This window comes from Scyliorhinus canicula, chromosome 17 (assembly GCF_902713615.1).
Source record: "Scyliorhinus canicula chromosome 17, sScyCan1.1, whole genome shotgun sequence".
In the NCBI taxonomy this organism is placed as follows: domain Eukaryota; kingdom Metazoa; phylum Chordata; class Chondrichthyes; order Carcharhiniformes; family Scyliorhinidae; genus Scyliorhinus; species Scyliorhinus canicula.
Genome location: NC_052162.1, coordinates 91,832,675 through 91,844,132, shown reverse-complemented (window position 1 = coordinate 91,844,132; position 11,458 = coordinate 91,832,675). Strand labels below are relative to the sequence as shown.

Here is an 11,458-nt window from a genome sequence, read left to right as displayed (position 1 = left end):
AGGAAGGGCCAGAAGTTGCACATGTTTAGGGGCTTCTGTAGAAGCAGGGGCAGCACAGTAGCACAAGTGGACAGCACTGTGGCTTCACAGCGCCAGGGTCCCAAGTTCGATTCCCCGCTGGGCCACTGTCTGTGCTGAGTCTGCACGTCATCCCCGTGTCTGCATGGGTTTCCGCTGGGTGCTCCGGTTTCCTCCCACAGTCCAAAGACGTGCAGGTTAGGTGGATTGGCCATGATAAATTGTCCTTAGTGACAAAAAGGTTGAGAGGGGCTATTGGGTTACGGGGAGGGGGTTGAAGTGAGGGCTTAAGTGGGTCAGTGCAGACTCGATGGGCCGAATGGCCTCCTTCTGCACTCTATGTTCTAAGTCTGTAACAGTATCTTTCTCCTTTGTGTTGTTTCAAGTATGGACCCCAATCAGGAGCTGATGTGCAGGCGGCAGAAATTTTCTATGAAAGGAAAAATGAAATGATAAATAATTTCAGCTGGATCCTTACTCAGCATTAACTTCCAACGAGAAAAAAAATAACAACCTGATCCCAATCAGGCTACCCTGCAGTTTGTTACAAAATATGTCAGTTTATATTATACTGAAAAATATTTAACCTGTATGTTTATCACAGGCCATAGTGTGTTGGGCCAGGTAACGCTGAGGCAATGAGCACCAGATTGGAGACTAAGAGTTGCAAACTGCTGGCTTTGTCCGTGACTGGCTGGGGCAGACATATCACCTGCTAAGCCGTTATGGATGCTTGGTTGAAATGTTTGTACAATGCCAGGAGCATTGCATTCCAGGGCCTTCCAGACATACTCGCATATAATGCTTCAGGGTGCAAACTGGCACTGAGGTACACTAAAAAATGTATTTTGCATCTAAATGATAACTGGTGAAAATACTGCTCATTGCATCTCAAATATGTGTGAGATGGCGAGAGAGGTAATTAGGTTTCCATTTAAGGGGCAATTTAACGTGGCCAATCCTCCTAACCTGCACATCTTTGGGTTGTGGGGGCGAAACCCACGCAGACACGGGGAGAATGTGCAAACTTCTCACAGACAGTGACCCAGGGCCGGGATTCAAACCCAGGTCCTCAGCGCCGTAGGCAGCAATGCTAACCACTGTGCCACCGTGCTGCCCTCGAGGTAATTAGGTTTGGGGGTGGAATTCCAGAGCTTTGGGCCAGTTGAACTGAAAACAGTCACCAGTGAAGGAGCGATTAGGATAACGGCTACACAATGTGTCAGAATTGAAAGAGATTTTGATTATTTATATGGCTGAAGGATATTACAGAGACAGGGAGGAGTGGGTCATTAGAAGGAACTCATACAAGAACGAGGATTTTTTAAACTGTGATGTTGCTGGATAGGGAGCCCATGTTTGTCAGACAGCACAGCAATGGCAAGTGTACAAGACGCAATGTGGTTGAAGAGATTTACGAGTGCAAGAGGGATTGTTCCTTCGAGGAATATGTTATGGAGCCAACCAGGGAACCGGCTATTTTTCAATTTAGTATTATGTAACAAAGAAGGGTTGATACATGGTCTTGTCATTAAGGATCCTCTTGGAAGGAGTGATCACAGAATGCTGGAATTTCAAATGCAGATTGGGCAAGAGAAGGCAGAGAGCCAGGCTAGAATGTTAGAGTTGGGCAGAGGTCATTATACCGGCCTGAGGAAAGACTTGGCTCAAGTAGACTGGGCATGATGGCTGAGGAACAATGGTGGATGTTCAGGGAGATATTAAATAAATCTTAATTAAAGTATATTCCTGTGAGGAAGAAGAATTATAAAAGGGAGAAAATGTTCCATTGCTAAACAAGGAAGTCAAAGAGGATATAAAGGCAAAAACTAGGGCATACCATATTGCAAAAGCTAGGAGTAAGCTGGAGGATTGGGAGATCTTTAAGGTTCAGCAAAAGGATGCTAAAAATACCATTAAAAGAGCAAAAATGAACTGCGAAAGGAAACTAACAGAAAAAATAAACACATATACCAAAGTAAATCGCGAACGATTCACCTGGGATTCGTACCCTTGAATTAAATTTGAATCTCTGGAGTATAACTGATGGTTGAGGTTGCAGTTGACCTCACTAAATCACAAGCTCACCAAATGATTTGAGGTTTGACATGTCTTGGGGCTGCAAGACTGCGAATAAGGTCCTCGGTCTGAGTTCCACAAATATTTGTGAGAATAGATTTGTCTTTCGCCTCTTCACCTATTTAATTTGTTTGGAAATAATACTGAAGGCACTCAACATATTGGGCACAGTCCTCCATGAAGGAATCAAATGGGTCTCTTTGACAAAAGGGAGGAATTCTGGTGAGTATCTTCTCTTAGACTTCAATTAAAACATGATACTCACAGGTATTGGGGCAGGAACAGTGTCGGGATAATTTGTGCAACCCGGTAATCCCACCTACTCTTATGGACACTCAGGGGCAATTTAGCATGGCCAATCCAGCTAATCTGCACATGTTTGGACTGTGGGAGGAAACCAGAGCACCCGTGGAAACCCACACAGACACGGGGAGAGCTTGCAAACTCCACACAGTGGCCCAAGGCTGGAATTGAACCTGGGTCCCTGCAGCTGTGAGGCAACAGTGTTAACCGCTGTGCCTCCGTGCCACCCCATTAGTTGTGGATCATGAGGACCAAGAGCACAATAAGGATTTTTTGGCTTTAAAGTGACAAGCAATGTGCTTAACTGTGTACTTAACTCAGTGCTCCTCCTGAGCCCGAATGTGCCGTGCGTTCCTACCCCTTTAAAAGATGTCAAGGTGTTTCCTTACCTGGCACAAGGTGGCACCCTCAGCTTGAACAACTCTCACAATGGCGACAATGGGAATCCACATAATACAGAAGATGATCATACACCAGCCAAGTACTGTTGCCCAGACTGGGTACTCAACAAGTCCATATGTTGGAGACGTAAATGTTGCTAAGGACCACACCAAGACTGCCTGAATGAAATAAATGTATAAAATAGAAGGTTCCATTTGATTGGGAAACAACTAGCGTAACTTTATTCAAAAAGGGGGAGTCAGAAATCAGAAAATGATAAGCTTAATAGCTGTCACAGGCAAAATTTTGAAAGTTACCTTAAAGACATTCTCACAGTAATCAGGCAGAGTCAACATGGTTTTGTGAAAGAGAAATCAAGTTCAACCAGTTTATTGGAGTTCTTTGTAAGAGCCACATGTGCTACGGAGGCAGTGCTGTCGTGGTATTGTCACTGGACTAGTAATCCAGAGAAGCAGGTTAATGCTTTGGAGATATGGGTTCATATCCCACCAGGGAAGATGGTGGAATTTGAATTCAACAAAAATCTGGAATTAAAAGTCTAATAACGGTTGTGTTAGATACACTGGTCGAATACTGGCTGCAACTTGATGCAGCTTAGATCAGAAAGATACTCCAGACCTTGAAGTTAGTTCAGTCAGGTTTATTGAACTAATAGCACAGTTAGCACAGTTCTCTGTGAGTTCGACTCTCTGCTGACCTCAGTGTGGTTACTCTGTCTGACTGAACCAGACTAGCCCTTGGCCACGTGGTGGAGGTGTGAGATTGTAACAACATTCGATTCCCGGCTGGGTCACTGTCTGTGCGGAGTCTGCACGTCCTCCCCGTGTGTGCGTGGGTTTCCTCCGGGTGCTCCGGTTTCCTCCCACAGTCCAAAGATGTGCGGGTTAGGTGGATTGGCCATGCTAAATTGCCCGTAGTGTCCTAAAAAGTAAGGTTCAGGGGGGGTTGTTGGGTTACGGGTATCGGGTGGATACGTGGGTTTGAGTAGGGTATTCATGGCTCGGCACAACATCGAGGGCCAAAGGGCCTGTTCTGTGCTGTACTGTTCTATGTTCTATGTTCTATGTAACATCCTTGAATGACGCTCCAGATGTTCATCAGCGTAAAGAGGTGGAGTGTGAGCGCCTCGTATTATTTGTAGTCAGATCTCACCCCTGAGTGCCCTGCCTGCTTATTGGTCATGTCCTGTTCTCGGTGTCCATTAGCTGCTTGGCTGTATATGATTATGTGTGTGTCTGCATATCATGATATCTCCCCTTTTTTTATTTTGGATGACATATGTAAACGTGTTTACAAGAATAGGCTAATATTAACATATTTACATACAGTGGATGTGAACATATGTACATGTTAAAACAGCTGTCTAATGCAAGAACACAGAACATAGCAAACAGAACAAAGGTTCATAAGTCCAGTCTCTGTGGTTTGCGTCTAATCCTGGTCGACCGCCGGAGAGGTGGTGGTGGGGATGACAGCGCCTTGATGGGCGGGATTGAAGCCTGACTGGTGGCCTCGTGAGTCGAGGTATCAGGAGGTGGAAAAACAACAGAAGGAAACGGAGAAGAATGTGGTTGCGGGCAGCCAACTTTGCGCAGTGCCCGTCTGTTTCGTCGCACAACAGAACCATCAGCCAGACGCAAAACAGACAAGCGAGGGTCAGCCTGTCAAACAACGCCAGCTGGAGCTGACAAGCCTCCATCAGGGATCTTGACCAGAACAGTATCTGACGGGATAACACGGGCAAATCGGTGGCATGAGCATCATGTCCCTGTTTTTCCCGGTCTCGGAGTTGCTGCACCTTCTGAAGCACCGGGAGGTGATCCAGGTTGGGCACGTGTATGGCTGGAAGTGTCGTATGCAGATCCCTGCTGATCAGAAGTTGAGCCGGCGACATGCCAGTGGACAGTGGGGCCGCCCTGTACGCAAGCAGCGCAAGGCGAATGTTTAGCACCAGGTTTAGCTTGTTGCAGGCATTCGCCCCCAGTAGGGATGCCCTGTCCGGCCTGACAATTTCGAACCTTAGCTGTGCATGGGTACTCCGGTTGGAGAGGAGTAGATGGCAGGACCCCAGTGCCGTGATGGCATTACCGTTATAGTCCACGAGCTGGCAGGATGCTGGAAGGACCTTGGGGGGCTTTTTGATGCGTTTGAAGTCTGCCTGTGAGAGGAGGTTGGCAGAAGCACCTGTGTCCAGCTTGAACTGGATGGAGCAGCAGTTGACCTACATCACCGTACGCCATTCATCCTCCGAATCCACAACGAGGATGGACTGAATGCGAGATGAGTTAGGTGTGGCATGTTCACGTGTGGTAATGATGCCCACTCGGTAGGCAGACTCCAGGCACTCGTCCTCTGGATCCGTTGTACTGCCAGGATCAGAATCCTGTAATCGTCGTTGCACATTCTGGATGCGCCATTGTCGGAATTGGGAGCGCTGGCCTCTGACTTGTGGTACAGACCTGCACAAGGCAGCATAGTGTCCAGGCTTCCTGCAGTTTAAACCACCTGCCCATTGCAGGGCAGTGTCCCTTTAAGTGGGCATTACCACAGTTTGGGCACGGCGTTGCACCTACGCAGTGTGGGTGTCGGCCGCTTCGTTATCCCGTTCGCATCGCGCATGCGTGAGGCTCCGGGAAAGTCACGCGAGATGGCCGCTGTCTTCAATGCTGAGGCGCTGCATCCGGGAGATGGCCTGCACACTCACTGCCTCATGGGAGGCAAGTTTCCCATTTTCTGCCGATTTGTATTGGGAATACCAATTTTTTGCGTGCTCATGCACTGTACGTGTTTCAATCGCGGCAGGATCATATGCTTGATTTGTAAGAGCTGCTCCCTTAGAGGATCAGAGTGAGTTCCAAACACGATTTGGTCTCTGATCATAGAGTCAGCAATATCACCAAAGTTGCACGCAGAGGCTAGTAAAGAAGGCATTGAAAGATTCATCTTCACATTGAAGACGTTATTTGAATGTATAGTGCTCAAGGATTTCATTGGTGTGCAGTTCACAGTGACAACCGAACTTGTCCAGGATGGTCTGAAACTTTGTCTTGTCCTGGCCTTCAGTGAAGTTAAACGAGTTGAAGAGTTCAATGCCTTGATCACCCGCTGTTGAGAGGAGAAGCGCGATCTCTCTTGTATCAGACGCAACCTCGAGGTCTGAGGCTTCGATTGTGCAGCAGAAACTTTTGCTTGAATGTCCGTCAGTTGACACTGAGATTGCCGGAGGTCCTGAGCTGGTGAGGAGCCTGAATCTTCTCCGTGGTGCCGGGATACATTTGCTGGTCTTCACGGAACGGACTGAGGTAAGCCACCTTAAATTAGTAGTCACCTGGTATAATGTTGTGTTAGGTACACTGGTCTAACACTGGCTGCAAATGGATGCAGCTTAGATCAGAAAGATAATCCAGACCTTGATCAGGTTTATCGAACTAATAGCACAGTTAGCACAGTTCTCTGTGAGTTCGACTCTCTGCTAACTTAAGTATGGTTACTCTGTCTGACTGAACCAGACTAGCTCTCAGCCACGTGGTGGAGGTATGAGATTCTAACAACATCCTTGACTGACTCTCTAGATGTTCATCAGTGGAAAGAGATGGAGGGTGAGTGCCTCGTGTCTTTCATAGTCAGTTCCACCCTTGAGTGTCCTGCCTGCTTATTGGTCACATCCTATTCTCTGTGTCCATTGGCTGCTTGTCTGTATATCATCATGTGTGTGTCTGCATATCATGACAATGACGACCATGAAACCATTGTCGATTATTGTAAAAACCTATCTCGTTCACTCAATGTTCTTTAGGGAAGGAAATCTTTCATCCTTCCCTGGTCTGGCCTACATGTGACTCCAGACCCACAGCAATGTGGTTGACTCTTAAATGCCTCTCAGAGATGGGCAACAAATGCTGACCCAGTCAGCAATGCCCACAACCCATGAACGAATAAAGAAAGAAAATAAAGGGAATCGGTGGATGTACCATACACTTTCAGAAGGCATTTGATAAGGTGCCACATTAGGGGCTATTGCAGAAAATAAAAGCTCATGATGTAAGGAGTAACAAAATGGGCAGATCTTCACAGGTGAGGCTTTTATCTGCTGGAGTAAGAGGCGACTTGATTGAAACATAGCAGTACAAAAGTGAACTTGACAGGGTGGATGTGGGAAGGATGTTTCCTCTTGTGGGAGAACCTAGAACTAAGGGTCTGATGGACACAAATTCGGTCGAGATGCTGAGTAGTAGTGAACCGATGCTTTAATAGACTAAAAGTGTGCCAACCTGTAGCTCCTCCCACACTGCAAGACTGCCCCAGATCGACGGGCTTTATACCTCCTCAGAGGGGCGGAGCCATAGGCAGAGCCAACAGCAGCACCAATAACAACATTCCAACAGTACAACAGCAACAACCAATAACAGAACAGCAATAACAGTAAGTATATACAACAGTGGAGATAATGATAGTCATAGAACAGTAGAACAATAGTGAACATATATACAACAGCCTCACGTAGCCATACGTAGCTCACCACAGGGTCACTGTTTAAGACAATGGTGAGGATTTTGTTTTCTCTCTGAGGGATGTGAACAGGTGGTTGAGGCAGAGGCTTTGAATATCTTTAAGGCAGAAGTGGATAGATTCTTGATAAGGGGGTGAAAGATATTCGGAGGTGGGCAGGAATGTGAAAATTAGGTACAAATTAGATGAACCATGAATGGTGGTGGAACAGACTCGAGAGGCCAAGAGGCCTACTCCTGCACCTAATTTGTAAGTATGTTTGGATATATGTAAAACCAGATCAAATGCTGATTGGAAGATTGCCTGCAGTTTGATTATTTTTAGTTCAAGTCACAAAAAAAAAATCGAACATCTTACTGTCAGCAAACACGGGGAGATAAACATCCAACACGCTCTCCACCACAGCCAGAAGATCCAAGTTCTTTTCCCAATCATCATCTCAATGTCTTTGATGAATCTGTTCATCCCTGTGAACAACAAGAAAGCAGAGAGACACAATCACTTGGATTGTTCAATCTTCAGGGCACTTTGTTTATTGCAGAAGTTCATCTCATACTGGGTGTCTCTAATGAACAGGTCAAATCAGAGAATCATAGAATCCCTACAGTACAGAAGGAGGCTGTTCGGCCCATCGAGTCTGCACTGACCCTTGCAAAGAGCACCCTGCCTTGGCCCACATCCCCACCCTATCCCCATAATCCAGTAACCCCACCTCACCTTTTGGATTCTAAGGGGCAATCTAGCATGGTTAATCCACCTCACCTGCACACCTTTGGACTACGGGAGGAAACCGGACCAGCCGACCAAACCCATGCAGACATGGGGAGAAAGTGAATACTCTACACAGACAGAGGTCACAATTGAATCTGCGTCCCTGCTGCTTTAAGGCAAAAGTGCTAACCACTGTGCCACCATATCATAATCAGGGCCATGATGACTAAGGAATTCCCAGTCAAAATATTGGCTGAGATCTTGGCCTCGAGAATAGAGGATTGTGTGCCAGGGGTGAAAGGGGAGAACCTGTGAAGGGGAGGCATCTGGCGGTCAATATCAGGAGGCTACTCCGTGTCATCATGATGCCTCTAGAGGGACGAGAGGTAGAGTGGGTGGTTGCCATGAACACAGAGAAGGCCTTTGATAAGGTGGAGTGGGAATATTTATGGGAGGTCCTGGGGCTGTTAGTGTTCGGGCAAGAATATTTGGACTGGATCTGGATGTTATACCACGCACCGGTAGCGAGTGTGGGGCTGAACTGGGTGGGTTCAGATTACTTAAGGCTGCACCGGGGTATGAGGCAGGGCTGCCCACTTTCCCCACTACTGTTTGCCCTGGGTAGAGAGCCATTGGCGATGGCACTGAGAGCGTTGAGGGTCTGGCAAGGAATAGTGAGGGGGTGGGGGTAGAGCACAGGGTCACGTTATACACTGACGATCTTCTTCTGTATGTTTCAGAGATGCTGGGGGGGGGGGATTGGAGGGATCATGGGGATATTTGAGGTATTTGATCGGCTTTAGGGGTATAAATTTGAGGTATTTGATCGGCTTTAGGGATATCAGCAAGAGCGAGGTCTTTGCGATTCAGGTAAGGGAGCAGGAGAAGAGATGTGGGGAGATGTCGCTTAATGTGGATGGGGGGGGGGAGCTTTCGGTATTTGGGCATCCAGGTGACATGGGTGTGGGAGCAGCTGCACAAGCTGAATCTGGATCAGGAGGTAGAACAGATTAAGAGGGACTTTTGGACGTGCGATGCGCTCCCTCTGTCATTGGCGTGGAGGGGGCAGACAGTGAAGATGACGGTGTTTCCGAGAATCCTGTTTGCCTTTCAGAGCTGACCAATTTTTAACCCCAAGGCGTTCTTTAAAAAAGTGAATGCAGTAATCTTGGGGTTTGTGTGGGTGAGTAAAACCCCACGGGTGAAGAAGGTGCTGCTGGAGAGGGAGTGAAGGCGGGCTGGCCCTTCCGAACTTCATAAATTATTATTGGGGGCTGAAAATAGCGATGGTCAGGAAGTGGGTAGTGGGGGAAGGGTTGGTTTGGGAGAGGGTGGAGGCGGCCTCATGTCGGGGCACGAGTTTAGGGCCATTGTTAACGGCACCTCTGCCATTCTCGCTGACCAGGTACTCCATAAGCCTGGTAGTAATAGATACTCAGAGTGTATGGGTTCAGTGGCGGCAGCACATGCTGCTGGAGGGGGGCATTGGTGTGGGCACTGATATGCGGCAACCACCGGTTTGTTCTGGGAGGGACTGGATAGGGAATTCTGGAGGTGACAGCGAGGATTGAGAGATTTGGCGATCTCTTTGTCGATGAGGGCTTCCTGAGTTTGGAGGAGTTAGAGGAGGAGTTTGAGCTGCCAGGGGGAATAGGTTCCCGTTTCTCCAGGTAAGGGTCTTTGTGTGAGGCAGGTTTCGACCTTCCCAAACCTGCCGCCGCAGGGGATACAGGATATGGAAGTGTCGAGAGTAGGAGGAGGGGAGAGGAAGGTATCAGAGATATATAAGGAACTGATGGAGTGGGAAGGAGCCCCAATAGGGGAGGTGATGGAAAAATGGGAAGAAGAGCTGAGTGGGGAGCTGGAGGTTGGATTATGGGAGGAGGCCCTGAAGCGAATCACTGCATCGTCTTCGTGTGCCAGGCTCAACCTGATACAATTCAAGGTGGTCCATAGATCCCCAAGCCCAGGGGTTGAGAGAGGCCGATGTTCTGGCCTTTGCCTCCCTGGTGGCCTGGAGACAGATGGTACGAGAATGGAGGGACTCAGAGCAGCCAAAGTCAGGGGGTATGGGTTCGAGAAATTTCAGGATTTCTCAGATTCGAGAAAATCAAGTTCACTTTGAGGGGATCACTGCAGGGGTTTCCCGGGAGGTGGCCGACGTTCATTGACTTCTTCGAGAACAATGAGGCTATCAGCAGGGGGGTGGGGGTGGAAAGGGAGGCATGGGGGGGTTAAGTCAGGTTAGATTTTCTGAAGAAGACTTGTGGAAAGGAGGGCTGGGGAAGAAGATCCTGATTATATAAGCCATGTTGGCTGGAGTTTGTATTGGGTGGGTGTACTTTTTATCTTGTTTTGTTCCTTTTGATACCTGGTAGTTAAAATTGTTTAAATTATAAATGCCTTCACAAAATATTTTCTAAAAAAAATGCTATTGGTAGGAAAATGGTTGCAACAAAAATAACCAGCTGTAACCCAGCTGGATGAAGGAGATCATGAGTGAAGAATGCTGAAGGCACCGTCTCAATTTGAACTCAAATGGAGAAAGATCTTCAACAGGTAAGCAGAACATTTGAAATCTTCTCATCTTCAGATATGAGGAACTATCTACGCCAGATCACCCAATTTGATGTTTTAAACAAACCTGAAGGTCCACGAGAATATCTTCAGGAGTCCTGAGTAGATTAAACAATGAAGGTTCATTTTGGCAAATAAAAGTAAAGGCCGCAACGTGGCATCCAGCAGATAAGTCCCAGCCGGGGCTGCCGTTCCCAATCCTGGCCGGTTTTCAGGAACTGGTTCACGAGCCCCAGATGCCAGGCCTCCGCCCCTCAGTGAAAGAGCTCATATTCCACAGACCCCATGGAGAGATCAATTGGGTCGGCCCCGTGGGTTTGGTGAGGGTCATTACATCCACCAAAGGTCTTTCAAAAAAATTATTATTTGATTTTGGTTCAGTGTTTTTCCTATTTTCCTTACCGTAGATCCAGTTGATACCAATGAGTTCCAGCAGAGCTGTTATAATGACAATCCACCCAGTACAGAAATAATCCACTAGATTTAACCAGTAAATCCCAGCCTACAATTAAATGGAAAATTAGAAGCAGTTACTGGGGAAAATCATAACACTCCAACATTCAGAATAAGAGATCAAAGGGATATGTAAAAAGTTGCACTTGCGCTCATTTACAAAACATTCAATTGTTTGTCTTCAATTCTCCCTGATTCTTTTCAGCTCTGGAATGAACTGTGTAGATGTTCACCAGACCCATTCAATAACTAAACACCGTTTTTAAAACGAGGAAACGAACAATGCATGCCGGAATTTTACAGCCGTTGCAATTCACTTTTCCCGTCAACAGCGCACCGTCGCTTGCTCGGATGTTCCAGCAGTGTGGGGTGGCTTCCATGGGAAATCTCATTGACATGCGATGGG

General features: G+C 47.3%; 1 protein-coding gene across 1 annotated transcript in view; it reads right to left on the bottom strand.

The window, feature by feature from the left end:
• Positions 1-265: 265 nt before the first annotated feature.
• Positions 266-11,458, bottom strand: part of LOC119951975 (sodium- and chloride-dependent neutral and basic amino acid transporter B(0+)-like) — a 56,237-nt gene continuing 45,044 nt past the window's right edge. Inside the window, exons 10-12 of the mRNA XM_038775411.1 lie at positions 11,002-11,101; positions 7,669-7,778; positions 266-448 (exon numbers count right to left, since the gene is read on the bottom strand). Coding sequence (XP_038631339.1) covers positions 356-448; positions 7,669-7,778; positions 11,002-11,101 — 303 coding nt within the window. The 3' untranslated portion in view covers positions 266-355. The remainder of the gene's footprint in view (positions 449-7,668; positions 7,779-11,001; positions 11,102-11,458) is intronic.